General features: G+C 32.4%; 5 protein-coding genes across 8 annotated transcripts; 2 read left to right on the forward strand and 3 right to left on the reverse strand.

Moving 5' to 3' along the window:
• Positions 1–802: 802 nt before the first annotated feature.
• Positions 803–1,694, forward strand: LOC126868402 (uncharacterized). The gene is made up of 3 exons (XM_050623761.1): positions 803–1,030; positions 1,236–1,356; positions 1,428–1,694. The coding sequence occupies exons 1-3, from the start codon at positions 803–805 to the stop codon at positions 1,637–1,639; spliced, it is 561 nt and encodes a 186-aa protein (XP_050479718.1). The 3' UTR covers positions 1,640–1,694.
• Positions 1,695–3,018: 1,324 nt separating this feature from the next.
• Positions 3,019–6,834, reverse strand: LOC126868984 (nuclear transcription factor Y subunit alpha). 3 transcript variants are annotated; one of them, XM_050625035.1, is made up of 7 exons: positions 6,668–6,834; positions 5,592–5,901; positions 5,379–5,515; positions 4,997–5,170; positions 4,820–4,911; positions 4,567–4,711; positions 3,019–4,494 (listed from the first exon to the last, which is right to left on the reverse strand). In XM_050625035.1, exons 2-7 carry the CDS (start codon positions 5,881–5,883, stop codon positions 4,423–4,425), a joined length of 912 nt encoding a protein of 303 aa, XP_050480992.1. In that variant the 5' UTR covers positions 5,884–5,901; positions 6,668–6,834; the 3' UTR covers positions 3,019–4,422. The 3 variants fall into 3 exon arrangements, with proteins under 3 accessions (XP_050480992.1, XP_050480993.1, XP_050480991.1); XM_050625036.1 differs by lacking the exon at positions 6,668–6,834 and adding an exon at positions 6,332–6,661 and having other exon boundaries at positions 5,397–5,515; XM_050625034.1 differs by lacking the exon at positions 6,668–6,834 and adding an exon at positions 6,332–6,661.
• Positions 6,835–7,185: 351 nt separating this feature from the next.
• On the reverse strand, positions 7,186–9,782 carry LOC126868997 (ragulator complex protein LAMTOR1). The gene is made up of 5 exons (XM_050625069.1): positions 9,634–9,782; positions 9,306–9,382; positions 9,140–9,229; positions 8,813–9,011; positions 7,186–8,735 (listed from the first exon to the last, which is right to left on the reverse strand). The coding sequence occupies exons 1-5, from the start codon at positions 9,676–9,678 to the stop codon at positions 8,646–8,648; spliced, it is 501 nt and encodes a 166-aa protein (XP_050481026.1). The 5' UTR covers positions 9,679–9,782; the 3' UTR covers positions 7,186–8,645.
• Positions 9,783–10,265: 483 nt separating this feature from the next.
• On the forward strand, positions 10,266–11,227 carry LOC126869002 (vacuolar ATPase assembly integral membrane protein VMA21 homolog). Its single transcript, XM_050625075.1, has 3 exons — positions 10,266–10,413; positions 10,504–10,609; positions 11,044–11,227. Exons 1-3 carry the CDS (start codon positions 10,399–10,401, stop codon positions 11,181–11,183), a joined length of 261 nt encoding a protein of 86 aa, XP_050481032.1. The 5' UTR covers positions 10,266–10,398; the 3' UTR covers positions 11,184–11,227.
• A 1,338-nt stretch (positions 11,228–12,565) lies between these two features.
• Positions 12,566–20,827, reverse strand: LOC126868978 (97 kDa heat shock protein). 2 transcript variants are annotated; one of them, XM_050625018.1, is made up of 13 exons: positions 20,684–20,827; positions 20,399–20,592; positions 19,066–19,264; positions 18,314–18,670; positions 17,862–18,183; positions 17,505–17,760; positions 17,289–17,419; positions 16,940–17,205; positions 16,463–16,570; positions 15,070–15,195; positions 13,740–13,979; positions 13,363–13,653; positions 12,566–13,274 (listed from the first exon to the last, which is right to left on the reverse strand). In XM_050625018.1, the coding sequence occupies exons 2-13, from the start codon at positions 20,512–20,514 to the stop codon at positions 13,086–13,088; spliced, it is 2,601 nt and encodes an 866-aa protein (XP_050480975.1). In that variant the 5' UTR covers positions 20,515–20,592; positions 20,684–20,827; the 3' UTR covers positions 12,566–13,085. The 2 variants fall into 2 exon arrangements, with proteins under 2 accessions (XP_050480975.1, XP_050480976.1); XM_050625019.1 differs by lacking the exon at positions 16,463–16,570 and having other exon boundaries at positions 20,399–20,752.
• Between the last annotated feature and the right edge of the window lie 131 nt (positions 20,828–20,958).

Raw genomic sequence — 20,958 nt, forward strand, 5'->3', positions numbered from 1 at the left:
TGGAGCTCATTTGGATAATTTGTCTTCTTAGAATCCTTTAAGCGAAGAATTCGTTCGAAAGAATTTAATATTTATCGATCAAATAGAACGTATCGTTAATAAAACTTAGAGCGTATCGCAAATAAACTAACTTTAATAATACGAGAATTTATACTATTATACCCTTTATCCTTCAAGATATTCGATTAATCTTAACGAAACTTCGCATGTCGATATTGAATCGTTACCGAGGTTAAAATAGAACATGGATATCTATTTTTCCAACCTTAAACGACGAGAGAAGCAAAAAAGAAGGGAAGCGAGAGGAAAGAAAGCGTAGGCGACTCGCATCAACAAGGACGTACCTATAACAGGGAAATTCGATGTCATGTCCTAATTGGCGTTTATAGTACACAAGGGTACCATGCCTCACCTCTTGTTATATCGTCCTCTATAATGGATCGCGAGAAATCGGAGAATTATTAGACGTCGAGAAGCCTTCCTTTCGTATCCATTTATCGTTCATTTACTTCACAAATTTCTCAACTTTTTCACAATGAATTTTCCTTTACGATTAATATTGCTTATTATCAAGAATTAAAGTAATATCGATAACAGATCGGAAATCTTCTAAACAAAAAGTCTCATACCTACTACACCTAACCTTCCTTTTCTTTTCTCAACTCATTGTCAACAGTATAGTAAGTTAGTAAGATAGGCAACTTCAAGGTTTTTGTAACCTTTTCGTTGAATTTTACCAGGCATGATCGTTGATCGTTGCGAGAAATTTGTATAACGTTCGTATTATAAATAAAGAGAAACCATGCTTCTAGAAGTGGAAGACGAAGCACGTGATTTTACAACGATATATAAAAAGGATTTCCCATCGAAGAAAACTGGTAGACCAAAGGAATACAGACCACAACCCGAGTACCCTCCGCCTTTGAATAATTTAAATGGCCCTTACAGAAAGTGTTTGAACACACAACGACAAAATGCTGCTCTTACCTTAAACGAACAAACCGAGGATCCACAACAAGCTTTAAACAGAGTAAACAAGCAACGATATTTGCTATTAACAATTAGTATATGAGCAATACCTCGTAATAAATATTTTTCTATTACCATGTTGCATTAGAATTGAAAACCGTTAAATTCTTTTAATGTAGCTCGTTGTGGAGTTAAAGTACATCGCGTGGATTTTCAAAGCACACTTTAAACATGTAACAGTGTTGATATAACTTTCAAATATTTAGATTCGCAAGAAATACCGGCATTTAAAAGAATTTCTTTCCGAAGTTGTACCGGATGAGGATTTAATCGAAAGAGAGGAGAACAAACTTAAACAAACTGTGTATCAAATGGAATATTCAAAAGGTTTTATTTTATAAACGAAACTACAATTTCATTTACATATATATTTTAAAATGAAAATTTGATAATATTAGGAGATTATTCACCTCGTGCGAAAACATATGGAAAATGGAAAGACATTCGTTTACCGGAAGACTGGATCATATCGGAAACCACTCAAACCAACTTCTACAGAAACCCATGGAAAATTGCAACGGAAGACTTGATACGGCTAAAGAAAGCAAAGAAACCTCCAGACAATTTAGTACCCAATAGAAAAGAAAGAGAAATTCTTCGTATAAGGTAAGAAGGCAAGATTACGACAGTTCTGTTGGCATAGATAAATATTACTTATGTTTTCACGACCATAATTGCGACGGGGGGACGCAAACGCGAGGAGAGACGTCAACGGCAGTCGTAAATTCCCATTACGATTATAGAAATCGACACTACGAGTTGATCGATCCCCTGATTTCCGTTAAGATAATAGGGGTGATTGAGTTAGTATAACACTGTGATTCATAGAATTATAAGGTTTATTTTCAACGCTCAAGTTAGGTAAGATAGATATGCACGCTAGAGCAAGGCTCTTTTAATCGAACTTCGTATGTTAGTGGACGTAGCACTAGAGGATACTTGATAGAGCAAGTGATTGTTCGTACTTGGACTTAGACCTTAGAATTGTACTTAGTTGCTGTCTTTTCTAGCGGTGTAGAAGAAGTAGTTGACTTTTCCAGCGATGTAGAACAAGTTTGACTTGACTCTCCTGAGGTCGTAGGAGCAGTAAGTTACAGTGACGATGCTGTGTCGTAGGACAGCTAACGATGGAGGTGTCTAGCGCACGGGACCATCGGATTTGTTCACGACATTTTTGGTCAGGAAGTGAGGACAGTATACATTGCTTCTGATTGGATAAACGTAGGTTGTTGGACTAGGAAGGGTCTTAGCCGCCCGCGATAGAAAGTTGCTATTAGGAAGCATCGTACGTGGGAAAACCCAGCTTTCCCTGGTTAAGCCGTGGTAGACAATAGTCTTTAAAAAGTGATTTAGAAAAGATATTTGTTCGGTCTGAAGGACCTTAGCAAGCAAATTAGTGGGATTTATGACGGGTACTTAAGCCTATTGAAGGTACGTCGTAAGGATGAGCGGACATCTGGTGTCCGGCTGGCCCGCGGTATATGACCTGGTCTAGGTAAACGGTCGCCCGACGTAACAACTTATCCACTAGTAAATTAGGATTAAAATGTCCCGAGCAACGATTATTATCATTTGTCTTTTATAAAACTTTCCTACTTATATACATAATTCTGTAGTAAAAACAAAAAAAGTATCCGCCATTAATTCTATAGGTTGTTACAATCTATTCTTTCTAGAACTGGAGATTCAGAATACGATGCAAAGATAGGTGCTACCGGAAATCGAGTAGTAAAAGAATGTTTGTTCGGTCCACCGTTACCTATTGAACCGCAAATATACACTAAAGGACCCGACAGTCCACCGTCTGAATGCTCGGAAATTCTGGCAGACAAGAAATTTGTACTTCCTTCCAACATAATCTAATCTTTTGTCCGATCTTCCCGTTATCTCCCATTTTCACCAGAAGAAAATTATTTTCAGTAATCACTTATTAAAATTAAAGATAAGCTATTGGCGAAGGATTACGTTAATTAAATCATCAGACACGAATTATTACAAAACACAACCCATGTTGTTTTGCTTGTACATAGCCACTTTACAAATATATTATTTCCTATTTTCACTCAACTTAATTATTCATTTACAATAGTTCGCATTCACGCTGAACACACAGTATCACATTCCACGTAAATCTTTCTTACATTATATTCGTACAAGTTATTTACAATTCTACCAAACTTTAAGATCATTTAACAAAATATTTATGTACGAAGGTGAAACATTTCATCTCTTTTTATTTCAATTTCTTTACGTCTGTAAAAAAAGAAGGGTGCTGTATCTTAATATGTATTTCATCACATATCAAGAGAAATTAATTATCGTGATTTCCCCTTTCAAAAACTAACATTTGAACTTTAGAAAAATACCATTTTAATAATATGTAAGAGATATATGTAGGAAAAAGCAAATAATAACCTAAATACTGCAGAATTATTACGATAATGTTATATTTATCTGTAAATAAATAAAATAATATAATTTTATAAAAGTTTCGAAATAAAATAACTTTTTAAAAGTTTCGAACGCAAATCCGATCTTAAATGTAAAGTTGAATTAATTTTTTAATAAATTTTCAAAGATTCCAAAACCATTCAGATAAATTACACGTTACGTAGCCTCCCTTGTTCAGCCACAATATCCAACATTTCAAGATTAAACATGTTATTTACATAAGCCACTGCAAAAGATATGAGTAACTTCTTATAATATATTCTTAACAATTAACTATATTCCATAAAGCTTTTTATCTGATTAAATTAATTGTACTCGCACGTAAAATTGTACAAAAAGTCTTATCGATGTACACATTTTTTGTATTTTGTTCATTCATCGTTATAATGGAAGCTAAGATTAATTCATTTATAAAATCTAATCTAAAAATAGTACCCAGCACGTAACAATAAATTATATAGTTCAGTCTCTCGATTGAACGTGGCGATATGATTTGTAGAAAAATTTACACGTTTTGAAATTATAAATTTGATATGTAACGCTGCAAGCATTTTTTTATGTACACAAAGTAGTACCACATATCTTTCATCAATTTCACTATAATGAAAGTTGATCTAATTTTGAATCCAATTTTCCGTTATACCGTGGCATAATACTAGTAGCAATAGTGTTAATCAAATCTATGCCAGACTACGCACAAATTAAAAAAATATAAGTAAACCTTTTCGTAACCTTTTCATAGTATATACAGTTTTGATGATTCTTCACAGCATCTTGTTTTCAGAAACTGTTTGCATTATATCTCGCACCAAGTTGATTATTTACAAATTATACTTTTGGAGATTAATGCAAACATACGTAGAATGTCATCACTAACACATTTTTCGTTTTTGACTGATTAATTGTTCGTGCATCACCTCAACTTCTAGTTTAAACATTTATTTACATCAAGCAGTTGTTCGAGGTAACAATATCATCTTGAGAAATCATTTCCTGAAGGGGAATACCTTGTTTCTGTAACAAATGTCCAGACTTAAACTTACTTCAAAATTTTTGTACTTCGTTCAGAAAAACATTTATATTTACTTCAATGACAATCGTCGATGCCATATTATCTGTGTCGTGATATTGTACACCTACATTTGCTGCTGTTATTGCTATAGTACGAACGGTATTGGTGCTGGTCGAAGTTGTGATGTGCTGGGTAATCATGGCGTTTTCGTTTGCTCTACTGGAACCATTACACTCTTATATGCGTAAAATAATGAATGAGACACTGTGTTTGTTTCGCATAAAGAACTATAATAAGAAACAGATATATATATATATAGAGACTTACTTTCGTTTCTTTACTTGACCGGAATGAAAACGACCGCCCTCGCCACGAATTCTATTCATTGCATGTCGATGACGAGATTCGTGGAGGTATTTCTGTAAGAAAATGCTAATTTCATGTAAAATGCATAAGCAACAAAACATATAATATAAAATTAACCGTAACTAAACATATATTTACAGGTCTTTCTTTAGGTATCTTCCCCTCAGCTTCTAATTTAGCCCGTGCTTGACGACGTTTTAATATACGCCTATATTGCTTAGCATTTACATATAAAGGTTCTTCCTCAAAAACTTCTGCATTTGGCAATGCCACCCTTTGAAATTGCGTTTGTCCGCTATTTCCTGGTACCATCTGAAACATCAAAAACCACGTATGTTTAAGTGTCTCGACGATACCTAGTTCATATTAAACTAACTATATACTTAAATTTTCAACTAAAGAAACTATATAGAAAAAATAAGACATTATGCTGTCCTTGTCGCTCCATAATCACTACAAGTCGGTATAATATATAATACACAGACTATGTAAGTGAAAGAGACACTTTAATAGTAATCACCATGAAAACATTTCCTGCCTGAGTCGCTGCTGCTGTAGGACTTGCTAAGGGTTGTACTGGTGTTGTGGTTGCTGCGGTAGTTGCCGGTTGCGACGTTGCTCCAGCAATTTGCATAAGATTCCCATTGATATTAATTACTACTCAAAAAATATGTATATAATTAGTATATAAATTTTACAATTTAACAACTACGTTAATCATATACTTTTATACCTGTTGGCTGTGCTTGCTGAACTTGACCCTCTAATTGTACTGGCTGATAAATGTATGTTTGTCCATCTGGAGTTTGAATGATTTGAGGTGTTTGTGGCTGTTGAATTACTATTTGTTGGCCTGTACTAGTTAAACTAGACACAGGAACAACTTGTATTTGTCCATTTGGTGCTGCCATTTGTATAGCTTGTGGTAACATCATTGCTTGACCTCCTTGGCCCATTTGAACAACCTGGACGGTTCCTCCGGCACTACCAACCACAACCGCCTGCCCTTCACCCAGTTGTTCCATTGTAGATTACTCCTATCGCTAAACAGAAGACATTGACCTCACAACAAAACAAAGACAGAATGCAGTTATATTGGAAAGTAAATTAATAGAAAGCCAAGTATAAATTCTCCGATGGAAAAAGATAGGTTTAACGCGACAAAGATCACTACATGCATGTATGTACATACACAAAGCAAAATTTGTGTATACACGTGAACTCGTATATACGAAAGTTCCATGAATCATGCAGGGGAACTTTCGTGTTTGTTGTATCAAACTGAAAATAAATAAATGGAATGCGTAGAAAGGTTAGAGTCTCGATGATTTCTTTCATTCTGTCGGGCACAATTTTGTCTCGTACGCATTGATAAAGATCGCCAACGTGGCGAACACATTGAGGTCTAAAGAGCCCACGTGCAGAATGTTAGATACGTAGGAAAGAGAATCGAGGCCAGCCAGCAATCATCACCTTCTATCGGGCAGAAATCGGTTCCGAAGGATATTGCATCCTGTTCTCGGTGGCATGATCAACGTTGTATTTTCGTGATCCTTAACACGCAGCGAACGTCGACGTACGAAACGAAGACCAAGTCTGCTGGATGGTATTCGGAATGTATGGAACGACGCGAATTTCGGACGAGAAACGCTCGTCTCGACAAACATGGCCGTGCGGAAAGACTTTTTCAAGCACAAGAAGACACGGGTTCGCAATTCGAACAAGTCACAAAACGAAAACGCGGTTAATCGTACAACGATGCGCGGCCGTACGCGTACCCCGTTGATGTTTGATAATTTGTGGACTTACATTGGATATTTTCGTGGGCACTTTCCCAATGATTGGTCGGCAAATTGAGGACCAATGGTCGGCGATAGAGAGTCCTCGGCTCTTGTGTATTGGTGGTACTGAACGGGGGGACCTGCCAGTCCGATAGCAGCCCGATGCCAGACCGGTCGATGCCCCTCCGCGCCTCGACGCGCCCAACCAATCTACTGGCTTGACTTATCCCCACCACCTACTTCCCGCGCTCTCGTCAAACTTCGCGCGTTCCTAACAGCTCATTTCCCGCTTCCTTTTAAATCGATTTACCGATGTACTATCCGTAGTGATCACTTCTCCACATTTTCATTATTCCCGCATTCATTTACCGAATAAAATTTTATAACGAATTACGTAATTCAATCCTACGATATTTAAAAATAAATGCTCTATATACTGAATAATTCTGTTCGAAGTCGAAGTTTCTAAATCTTGAAATAGTATTAGAGTAGTGGAATGGTAGCATTCAATGTGTAAAAGGTGGAGCATTTAAATACGAAAAGAAAGTATTTTTATAAATATATTTTACGAAATAATAAATAACCAATATTGACGGTCTTTATGCGTTTGTGCATATAGCTTTGATAACAAATTAATTCTTACAATTTTCAATAAATGTAATTAATAATGTAACAAGTGCGGCTTATACAACGTTTGTTTAATCATCGTTTATTGTTGACTATAATTAAGTTTATCTAATACGACTGTTATTCACGAAACAATATATAATTTCACAATTTATATTGTTTATTTATCATATCGCAATTCATCAATTAATAAGATAATAATAATATCATATCAATTAAATGAGAGATGATAGCGGAGTAATAACTATTATAATTTTAATAAAATATAAAATTAACAAATTTTGATGAACTAAATACATATAAGAAAAGTGGCAATGAGTAAAGGATATAATATTAGTAATAGTACTAATTTATATAAATATCACATGTGTATGTTTAAGTTAAGAACTCCTTCTCGCTTGAAATTGTACATACTTTTTGCAACACTGTAGCAAATACAAAACAAGAACAATATAAACGTACAATATAAAAAAGACAAAGATTTGCATGGTAATTAAAATATACACTTTAATATGAGTAACGAAATATATTCCAGTCGCATTCGTGAATATTAATTGTTACTGAATCTACATATTAACTACCGTGTTTCATATAATGCCGTTTACGTATATGAAATATTTTTAACGCTGATAGAACGTTAACAAAAAAAAAGTTAGTTATTCGCTTGATAAAACTTAATTTTGCAAATTTTAATGCGAAAAATGATAAATTTATAATATATGATTGCGTTTATTAAATTATGACAAAATAGCCCTTTTATATTGTTTCTCGATATACATCTTAGTGGAGATTAATAACAGTGGTTTTATCTTTTTACAATATCGTATATAAATTATGGAAAAGCACTACCAAATGCAGCTTTTTCATTAAAGACTGGTCGTTTGGAAATATATTAACTTGTAACATCTTAAAATAATTATGTATATTCAGAAAAACTGTCAAGCCATTTTAACATTTTGTTATTAAGAAGTAGTACCTGAACTTTTGTCTACGATACACCAGATTATAATGCTTCATCAATATTCAAATTCAAGTAAGATAGGATGGAGCTAAAAGTCCAGGGTATAAAAAGTCCCAAATTTAAGATCTTCGTATGACAAAGACTCGCTCGAGACGAACGCTCGTGTGCGAATGGCGACGAACGCTCGCTGTCTAAATAACATTATGCGATATTCAACCGACTGTTTACAAACGGAGATTTAAAATTCGGGGCATTTTACCCGTCGGACGTTTAGCCCCACTCTATTCTAAAATCTGAAGTAAATTCAGATTAACCTTTCGAAAATTCATTTTGGAAAGATGTATAATGTTTTCAGTGTTGTGTAGTACAATGATTTCACTCAAGCAAGATGTAATCCTGCTGAGGAAATGCCAAAAGATCACGATAAAAAAGGAACTACTAAATCTTCCTTGTGTTCAACATTAACATCCTCTAATGCTGTCACAGCCTTATGGAGCATTTCTGTTATCTATAAATAAAAACATATATAAAAATTAATAAATATTTAAATAGTAGGATGTTATATTGCATATAATATATGTTTACCAGTCCATGATCTTCAGCATCAAGAGGTTCTGCTGCCAATATCTTTTCCGGGGCAGGAACATCTTTGAGTAAGCAAGATGTACTATCAGGTACTTTAATACCTCCAGCTTCTATACGTTTAGAATATGCACGTGATCTATCCATATATTCGTGCTGTTCTAAGTTGTGTGAATCTAGTGCTCCAACATCTATTACATTACTGAAATTAAATATATCAACATAATTAATTGATCCTTATTATGATATTCTACCAAATAACTGTAAAAAAAAAAAAAAAAAAAGGCAACATAAACATAAGGACTAAGAAAGGTAGAAGCAAACACTCACGCAGCTGTTTCATGTAAAATTCTATTTAATGCACTTTGTTCATCTGTTTTTTTGGGCGCTGAACTTGCATATTGGTTAACATAATCATCACTGAAAGGAAAAGAAATGAAAAAGCTTGAACAACTTTTATCTATATCATATATAAATATATATAAAAAGAACACACCTGTGTACTCTAGGTATATTTGTGTTATTACTGACAGGATCTACCAACAAATGTGTCCTTTCATTTGCTTCTCCACTCTACAAAGATAAACAGATAAATTACATGTTTTAATTAATTTAAATTCTAGTCTTTGAATTTTATTTCAATTTTATAGATGTGAATCATATAAGAATATAATATACATTTTGACTATTTCAGTCTTATATACGTAATCCGAATAAGTGAAATTGCGATAAAAGTTTATATGTATCTTTTAACATATCTAATGTTATACAATAAATCGAGCTTTCAAAACATCCCACTTGACTAAAATAATTTAATTTATTACCTGCGGATCGCTGTCTTCTTTGCAAAAACTGTAACAACATCCCATACTTATAAATGAATTGTTAACACTTTATAACCAGTGACGTATTGCTACAACGTATTATTTTTAATCTTCATTCCTGTATACAATCAAGTGAATCAGCTCTGGACGTGCCGATACTGCGCTTCAATCACTGTCCAGAAATGCAATATACTGCGAGAAGAGTGACAACTAAAGTGATTTATTGAGATGGATTTATGACTAAAAGAAACTGGCCAATTATACAAAGTGCAACGTGTGACAACCTTTTTAAACCAGATACGAAAACGCTAACAAAAAGGATATGGACATGCGAGATACAACCTTCCTCTGGTGGGATTTATAACGTACTAAATCGAATAACATAACCTTAAATATTCACAAGATAACGAGTGTACGAATTTATCGTATTACGTTGTTGTCTAAATTATTATCCATCAAAATATCAGACTTATCTTTTTACTATATAATATCGTATAAGTTCTATATACAGATTTATACATGTATGTCATTCAACAAAATAGTATACTAAAATAGAAAAGGAAATGATTTTTCAACTTTCTATATAAATAATACATATTCATTTCCAATTTTTTCTTAGACATTAATAAAAACTGTTGAATTATATTTTTCTAAATTAGTAATATAATGATAATATTATATATATCTTTAAATCTAATAAAATTGGTATTGTAACTGGTAACTGAATAGTATTAAGGAAATTTTAATTAAAAATACATCTACATCATGGCAAGTATCAAGGTGTGTTCATTTTTACATTTTAATTCATTGATATATTGTATATATGCATTTAAATATAATAATATCTTTAATACGTAGTTTTATTTCCAGGAATTACCAGAATTAGAAGTCTTTAAAACAGTATTATTCCACTGTATGGTGATAATAGCCTTACCTGTATTTTCATTTTTTGCTAGCAAGATTTTTATTTTTGATGGTATGGAAACAAACAATGCTATTAGAATGTTTAACTTTTTTACGTACATTTAAAAAATTATATTTTGTTGATGATATTTAATAAAATTATATATATATATATATATATATATATATATTAATTCAATATTTAGGGGAAGTATCTAATAATAAAATAGTTTAACATAAACATGAGTAGTAAATAATTCTTGAGAATATTTGAGAATATTTTTTGCATATTTTTTAATCTAGTAGCCAATATTTTATACCTTTTATGTACAAACTTTATGAATTGGAATGTTACATATACATAAATTACTTAATACAGTACATCACAATATATACTTTTGATTATTACACATTAATTGTGTAATAATCAAAATATGATATACACATATTTACGAATATAATTTTGACATCGTATCAATATTTTAAACAAATTTTTATACATTTTAGGATTATTGGGGCTCGATCAAGTGCCAAGCAACGTGTATTCAGCTGGAGTTGCAATCCTTGTCTTACACGTAGCTTTGGGCGCTTTTATATATCGCGCATACTTCGATGATCAATCGAAGACACAGACGAAACGAGATTAATCACTTTTTTTTTTTTTTTGTATTTGAAACACATATGTGATTAAGTACACTTTTTTGATAACACATTTATTCGCGTATAATCATTGAAAAAAAAACATGTTACATTGTATTGCGTTACATTCTGCAATTGCATACTTTTTTGTTAATGTTTCGATATTTTTCTCTTATTTTTTTCTTTTTTTTTTTTTTTTTTTGTTTAGTGATGTGAAATTGCATGAAGGACGAATATAACTATACTTGTACCAATTAATGAAACGTAATTATTAAATAAAAAGAAGCAGTGACATTCCTACACAATATTTGCATATTGTACAGCACAAACTTTACAATATACATATATCTATATGGAATATGATTCCATTACATATATTTTGCTTTTATATTTGAGAAACCTTGTAGTAGATTAGTTTGTAATTTCTAGTGCCTCAATAAATCACATCAGATACATAAATTAATTGTAGTGCACTTTACCGATCACAGTACTAGATCAGGGGCGAATTTATAATCCTTTGTAGTATTTAGGCTGATAATTTCGAAACAGCTACTTAAAAAGCTACAAATACGAATTTTTAGAAAGGGGAATAAAATACAGAAGATTATTACAAAATTTCAGTACAAATCCGCCCCTAATAACGCTGAATAGTAGTCATGTACTTTATTTCTACCTTTAAGGAAGAATAAATAACAAAATAAATGGTGATCAATATACAATGCAACACAATATACTACTGATTCCTTTTTAGTACCAATGAACAGTACCGTTGCAACAACTATAAAAAAAGATATTTATCAAATTAATTAGAACACAATTTGAAAGGCAAAATATTTTACTTTTATGAAAAACTATGAATTATGTACAATATACCTAACTATAATTTCATTTCTCGTAATTTCATGTCATCAAAGCTTTGACAATGTTGAAATATCATAAAATATACACGATTCAAGTTAGCAGCCCTTTCAAACATACAAAGCTGTAAGCAAATCCTAGAACAAGCTTAATAAACTTCTTTAATGAAATATTAATTTATTTAAGTATCTTAAATGCAACAAAAGTTTGTGTGACAGAATATTTTGCTGTCGGCCTGGGAAGTATTGGAATGAATGCTTATTGTAATTAAATATATAAAATCGCCTGCGATATTAACTACTTCACAATTTAATTTAGTCATTAGCTCTAACTTAATACTTGTTCTATACATTATAGGACACAATGTATTAAATCTTACTGGCAATGAAATCAGGGATCTCTTTAGAGTGTTCCACTGATAAAAATTTTGTTATGCTTTCCTAAAAGCATATTAAAGCTTGAAGAATTTCGTAATTACACTACAAAAATAATATTCCTGTAACGTCCTAAGAAATAAAAAGATCGTTACAAATATCGTGTACTTTTAACTGAATTGATTATTTTTCATAAACGAATACAGTGGATACATATACACGTGTCAAAAAAGAAAATTTTTTTTATACGTTTTTATCAATATAAAACGAAATTTAAAAATGTCAGCGCCTATCATTATTTATTCCGTGTTCACCTCTATTTTTATAGAAATTTACTTGAATGAAATAATTTTATAATGATATATTAGTTAAATTAATTGAACGTAAAATATACATACAACTTTGTTTAAGTGATTTACAGAAAAAAAATTCTTCAAATTTCAATATACTTAGATTAATGATAGTTGTTCTTAAATAGGTTAACTTATCAATAAATTGCAGCAAACTTAGCAATAAATTGTGATGGGTAAAGAAAAGAAAAAACAATCGCATCTGCTAACTAAGAACATATCAGGCGCTTTTGTGACATGATAAAAATGACTTGTGTAATGACATATTTTCGTTATTTTAATCATGGTAGATTTAATAATATTAAACACACATAAAATTGGATGACCGTTACTCAACATCCATTTTCTCTTCCTGGGGTTGTTGTTGTTGATTGGTTTGAGAGTGAGCATCACCTTGACTATTTTGATTATTTTTCTGATGATTTTCAGAAGCTTTGTCTTTAGGTTTCTCTTCTTTTGGTGGATCGACTTTAGGTTTTGGTTTATTTAAAATTGGTACTACAACACTATCCAGTGACTGTTAAAACACAAAGAAGATATGTAAAAGGCAATATATATAAACGTATTATCAGTTATACATTAAATTAGATATATGCTTCAAATACCTGTTTCTCTGCACGAATTTGAGCTACAGTAACTGGCGGTTGTTGTGTGCGAGGTGTACTGGCAAGAAGCATGCGTTTTTCTTCTAGCCACGTCCATTTTTCTTGCACTACTTTTTCAACCTTCTTTACCTCTTCTTCTGTTAGGTGGGAATATTTATCATCCTTTCCATTGGACGATCTAATGAGATCTATCCCTTTTTTAGCAAGTTGCAAAGCTCCTGCTAATTCATCAAGAGCATAGCCTCTGCCTTCAAATTCCATTCGTCTTTCTTTAATTGGTTCACCTTGTGACTAAAAAAAAAAAAAAACATACAATTTTCAATTTTAAAACGAAAATGTTTATTTGGTATCTAATAAAAAGTATAAATGTAACTTACCTTAAGGCGTGTTAACCGTTCTGAATAAACTTGTCGCTGGCAATCTTCGCCTTCTTCGTACAGCCAATTTTCAGTTTCATCTAATGTACAATAAAGTGTTTCTTTGTCATCTTCCGTAACAAATGTGGACAATTGATCCTCCTCCGACAGCTTAGCACGTAAATCGTAAACATATTCTTCTAATGCGTTACGGGCATCAACACGTTCCTTTTCCTGTTTATCTTCAGCGATCATCTTGGACTTGGATGTAAAAATATATATTTGTCGGGTTTACATTAAAGTTAGGGCTAGGGTTAGGGGCGTTAGACGAAACTTCGTTTAGATTACACATTGTCGTTATGCAATAGAGAAGACATTGACTAGTGCAAATACGATTATTATAGAATTGGACAAGTACAACCGTGGTAATTAGATACTCGAGAAACTAATGACAATGATCCTAGGTTCAATAACGAATCCGCGGTCAACGGGATGATAGATGAACATGCTCACAAAATCTAAGTCGGATTCTTGGTTAAAACGTGGAATATCCACCGAGCGTACAGACACTAAGAGACTCGCTAATACGACCTCACGAGAGAATGACTTTCCGTCGCGATGATGCTGCGGAGGAAAACTGTGATGGAGTGTGTCTAAGGGCACGAGATCATCGGATTCGTCGAGAATAGCCTTCGTTCAGAAATTGACGTTGCTGTTAAAATTGGTCAATCTCCATATCGGTGGTTAGAAAAAGATGCTAGCCGCCCTCGAGGGAAAGTTGCTAGTGGGAGACGTCATTCGTTGAAAAAAATAGATCTCCCCTATCTTCCCGTAGTTGGGACAAAGACTGTTTGTCTGTTTGAAGGACTTTAGGTAACCAGATCTTAGTGTTTATAACGGCCCTCGGGCTAGCTGATCAAGTACTGTGGCATCTGGTAACCATCATACCCGAAGAATAGGGTCTGCGTGCAGCGAGCCACGGGACAGAAACCGTTGGAATGTTTACTGTCGCGTGCCGCTACAAATATTTCTTTTAAGGAGAGCTATAGAATTACTCCATACCTTTGTTAGGCAAAGCGTTCATCCCGTGATCGCGGCTACGTTCGGCGACTGGCTGTCGCCTCAAGCCCAAGCTCATTATCACAAATCTCGAACAAATACAATCGAATCGAAAGACGACAATTATTTAATTACGCCTACGATAGAATCTAGATTACAGTGTTAGGGGATTTTCCCGAAGTTCCAAAGGGAAGGGAAGGCGATGTCCTTTCATCTCCGACATATTAATATAGAATATATGAATTATAAAAAATGTACTAACAATTAAATAAACGTAATAAACATAATTTACCTCTTTTTCCAATGCGGCATCTAAATCACGCTGAGAAAGTCCGTATTCACACATATCCACCGGTAAATCAATGGTACGAATAGGAACTTTCTTTTTACCCTTACTTTCGTCATTTTTATCGTCGCCCTGCAAAAATAATAAGATATCCAAATGAAATATTTTTATCTATCTATACATATCTACAATAAAATTTATATTAAAATTTATTTTTTTATTATTATAAATACTAACGAAAGAAATACATATAAAACATTCTATGTTAATTCTTTTATCTAGCATTCATAAGAATATTAAAAATGATTCCTTATTCTTAATGTAATAATTCGTAATCACACACAATAGATAAAATAAATATAATAATGTCATAATAAAACTGAAACATTTTAAACCAAGGCACACAAACTGGAAGTCAGGTGATGATAGAAATGAGTAGAGGATAAAGAGGGGCATTATACTTATGCGAACAGTTTTCAATTCGTCTTACTTCAACTTCAAGATATATTATGTAGTTATATAGAAAAGAACATTCACATAAAATATGCGAATCGAAAACCGAACCGCATTGCCTGCCTTCACAATTTTAGCACATTGATAGCTATTGCATTATAAAAAGTTACTGTCTCTTTTCCTTCTGCGACCCAGTAGAAAAGTAACTGAGCAAAGACAGACAGCACGGCGTGACACAGCTGTATCTTGGACCCATATGCATCGTAACACTTTGCACGAGATTATAATATGCATATGTTTATATTGATAATCGTTTTCAAATTAAATATTCTGACTGCGTTATTTTCTCTTATACGTTGCTATTATTAACCGAGTTTGCAGAAGAAATCGACACAGACTTAAAACCTTTGAATATAACTAAATATCATGCACTAAAGAAACTACAATGTGTAGGAAACTTCTAGGTCATAAATAATTTATATTAGATATACACGAATCAATAGAATTTGATTAATTTATCAATGTATTCGAAATATTAAATAAGTATAGAGACATATCACAAGCAATTACATTGCAAACGAACCTAACATTTTCAGATCTTAGTTCTTTTAAAATGATAAAATGTGCTTAAGAAAATGTTTTTTCTTTTTTTTTTTCCCCCCCCCTTTTTGAGACAGTGAATAGTAACATATATAATACGTAGTAGCACGCGAATCTCATATCATGCAGGACATTTCATTTTATGATTACAATGATCTTATAACAAGTAATTGACGATGCTGACGTGATGAAAGAAATAAAAGTCTTATGCCACTTTTACACGCGACAAGGTATTCATGTAACCATCGATGACTTATAATAATAAAACAACCTAAGCAAAAGTCATAAATTATTGCACATGTTTCAGTTAACATATGGGTCCAAGTAATGATAGTGTGTCGCGTACCGAGCTGAGCCAAGAGAGAATCCTGGAGGAGTAGGAAGGGGCAGAACCCCCCGCACCTCTTCCACCATCATCAGCATCTGAGTTCCGTCGCGTTTTATCCATGCTCACCTAAACCACAACAAACTCACATAGTCATGCATCAGACATTCAAAGCATGAATACTGTTCTTCTACAAAAGTGTATACCAAAGAATGAATTTAATGAGTTTCCATTTAATTTACACTTCGTTGTAGTATAATTGTTATTTATGCAATAAACCTTTTTTTTTTTAAGTATTATTTTATTGGACATACCATTATTATTTAGCTCAACAAACAGTTAGATAAACCTAACCCTAAGTTAATAAAATTTTTTTATGAATGTATTACAAAGTAAATGTTATACTAAATGTTAATATTATTACACATAAGTTGATAAAAAACGACCTTGAATACATATAATTTGAATGAAAGGTGAAGTAACAATGAATATACATACTTCAGGTGCTGGTGGTTCATTTGCCTGTGCTTCTTGATCAGATTTATCTTTCCTATCTTGCTGCTGATCAACGTCCATGTTATTTTGCTGTTGCTGCTGTTGCTGTTTCTCTTCTTCTTCTTTTTCTTGTTGTGTGAGTTCACGTTTCTCGATCAATGAAGCCGATACAATAGTAAGAATTCCATTCAAGTTTATCCTCACTTTTACTTTTACTTTCGACAATTCACCTTCTGGCGTTGGCTTTACATTCTTTATTGTGTATGTACCTGTAAAAATGTTGTTTATATAGTAAGCTACTGTTAAGTAATAAGAAAGAATTATTAAATAATAAAAAGAATTAAATGCTTACCAACGTGAGTTCGAGGATATGATGCTAATGGCATAGTATAACTTGCAGTGAGTGTAAATGGATTTGATCGATAAAATGTCAACGTTTTCGAGAATGGTACAGAATGATTGTGTCCAAAGATCTCCATTTCACTAAAATAATAGCACAAAAATCAGAAAAATGTGTCCTTATTTAAATATCCTTAATATTATACATAAAATGCGAATATTAATGTACCCGTCTTCCCCTTGAGTAGGATCCCACGTTAATTTCAAGGGATACGGTTGAATATCAGTTACCGAGAAATCACGAACTCTAACAGCGGGACTCAACATCGCACACTGAAGTGCGCATCCTCGTGAAACCGCCTCATCTTGATTTAATGTCATAGATACAGTACGACCAAACACTTCTTCAACCAACCGTTTGATAGCAGGAACACGACTAGAACCACCCGCTAATTCAACTGAATGAATGTCTTCCAACTTTAATTCTACAAAAGGTATTGCAGATTAATATATAATTAACGGAAAATATATTTTATGCAAAATTAAACTACGTGTGTAACAACATTAAATGCAAAATAAAACATACTAGAATCTTCAAGGCATCGACGTAAAGTGGATTCAACGCGTTTAAATAAATGTGCACACATTGCTTCCATATCTGCTCGTTTCATTTCACCATGTACATCCTTCTCATCCATAAAACATTCAATATTAAGAGGAAGCATCGTTGAATTGGCTGACATTTGTTTTTTCAATTTCTCTACTTCTGCTAGTAGTCTTATATATGCACGTGGATTGTTATGCGGATCAATATTATAACGTGATTGAAATTCCTTACAAAAATGTTCTGCTAAAATAGAATCTATATTCCTTCCACCCAATTGACTATCAAAAGTACTAGCTATCATCTAGAAATAAAATATAACATTTATATAATATGTACGATTATATCATAATAATTTTATTGTTTTTGCAAGTATATAACTATTAATACCAGTTAAGATAATTACTACTAAGGTAATAAAAATCATTACATACCTTTAGTTTTCCTTTGTGGAATGCACAAATGCTTACTTGTAAGCTTGCATAGCCGCAATCAACAAAGACTACATTTCTCGGAGGTGCATCAGGTGCTGGTAAATCTTGCTTATAGATGCCATAGCACAAAGCAGTAGCTGTTGTTTCATTAAATAATCTAAGAACATTTAAACCAGCAATTCGTGCAGCATCAAGCAATGCCTGACGTTCAGCTTGCGTGTAATATGATGGAACAGAAATAACGCAGTCATTAACAACAGTTTGAAGAGCAGTTTCAGATATATCTTTTAATTTTGTAAATAACATTGCAGTTATTTGCTCAGGTGAGAAAATGTGTTCCTCTCCTAAATATTGTACCTAAAATTTAGAAATAAGTATAAATATCTTTGCTTTGTACTTGTTACATAATTACTTTTATCATTATAGTTTTTGTTGTACAAATTATATATGATATGATTCATCGTGTTTTAACTGCTCTAAAGAGATATAAATAAGATATGAGTCCCTATAAATGTGAGAAATCTGGCACAATGCCCAGATTGAATCTAAGTAGCGTCTAATATCACATTAAATAATTACAAAAAATCATATTATTTTCCCATAACATTTTGACATGTTAATACAATAATTATTACAATTTTATAAAATAGCTATATATGTTATGAAATATTAGTAACATAACCATAAATCATTCAATTTTATTGCTGAAATATAATAGAAAGGAAATAATTCCATATCTAAAAACAACTTACATGTATACCAATACTTCCATCTGACTGATGAGTTACCTTAAAAGGTAATGTCTGAAGCTCTCTTTGTACCTGTGGGTCATTATATTTTCTACCCAATAATCTTTTAAATCCATGAATGGTATTTTTCATATTGGTCACCATCTGATTCTTAGCAGCTACACCAAGAATTCGATTTTTCCCACTGAATGCTACACATGATCTAAAATCAATATTTATATAAATACAAATTTCACCTACCACAGCATGCATAAAATTCACATAATATTGAACAAGCATGCGTACATCATACAATATTCTACATAATTTCTAGAATAATCTAATCATCCTGGAAGTCCGCTTTTCATACTGAAGTATATATATGTTAAAGAACACAAAAATTTTCAATTTTCAATTTATTAATTCTCTCAGTAAAAAATCTAATAAAATATTATAGATTATAAAATTATGAGAGGAGAAATTAATAATAAAACACCTATATACATGCATGAAAAATATCAGTTTTTTTTATTTTAAAAACGTAAATTTTAATAACATGACATTTATATAAGAACAGAATTAATAAAAATAAGTTATATTTAATGTTTTAACAATTAATAATGAAAATATCAAATTATTACATACACTTTAATATCTTTATTTTTACAGATATTTCTTTTTCATATTTTATTAGATATTAATATTAGATAAAAAAAAATATATAACAAATATCATAACAATTTATTTATGTAGTAATACAATTATCAAATACTATCGATCTACAAACAAGTAATACATATAAATTCGTCATGTTCGGATATAAATTTCGATAACTCAAGCGTAAAAAAAATAACAGTTCGTATACATTTTGTACACAAAGAAACTGGGAAAGTAATAGCAGTAGTAGTAGTAGTAGTAGTAGTAGTAGTAGTAGTAAGTAGTAACGTCAAGTAGTAACGTATTCATTACATTTATTCTGACTTAAATCGATTGTTGATTCCGTTTTACATGACTACGCCAAATTCAAATAAAGAAAAAATAGCTCGTGGACCATAACTAACATTATGGACTTTTTTTGTACTTCTTAGTCATGTGAAAGTAAGCGGGTATGCTTAAGTAGATAAAACGATTTGAACATAAATGGCAATGATCGAATACCGCATCATCTACTTTACATACTACTTGTACAGAAATGAATTATGTATTACTACTTTTAAATTGTTCTACTATTTTTACGTAAAATTTTCACGTAAATCAGCGAAACAAGAGAAATACTCGGAGATACCGGGTGAGCACCGGTATCTTTCTACATAAGAGAAAAAATTAGGTATCGATTATTATAATAAAAGAAACTTACGGTGTATTTCGAAGACTGTAATCATTAGCTATAGTTTCAATGCCTCCCGCCCGTGCTACAGCCACATAACAGCTTTCGTTACCAAAGTCAATTCCGATCACGGACATAGCAGCCATGGCTGAGACTGGGTACGACGTTTTCTTTACGACACTGAATAATACTATCTTGCGTAAATCAAAGATTAAACGTTGATCCTGGACAAGGATGGACGATTGATTGATAGTCGTTTAGATTTCGCGTTAATAATTATCGTGTACGGTGGATAAATTCTCGCTCTACACTCACGCAATAGTCTGAATGAAATGCTCTCCGCACGGTAACTGTGATTACTTCTTTCTGCTAACTTCTGCTGAAAATTCACCAATCATGGCGCTGCGGTATACGATTCCTATTGGTCAGTCGGCTGCTCTGGAACATTCTGGAATTATGCGCCATTGGAATTTTCCTCTTAGACATAGTCAGTTTCATTTCTCGAAGGATCGAAAATAATGGATCGATATACAACATTATTTTGCTACAAATTACCATGTCTATATACAAATAATCGATTAGAAGAATTT

The sequence above is a fragment of the Bombus huntii genome, chromosome 8 (assembly GCF_024542735.1).
Source record: "Bombus huntii isolate Logan2020A chromosome 8, iyBomHunt1.1, whole genome shotgun sequence".
Classification (NCBI taxonomy): domain Eukaryota; kingdom Metazoa; phylum Arthropoda; class Insecta; order Hymenoptera; family Apidae; genus Bombus; species Bombus huntii.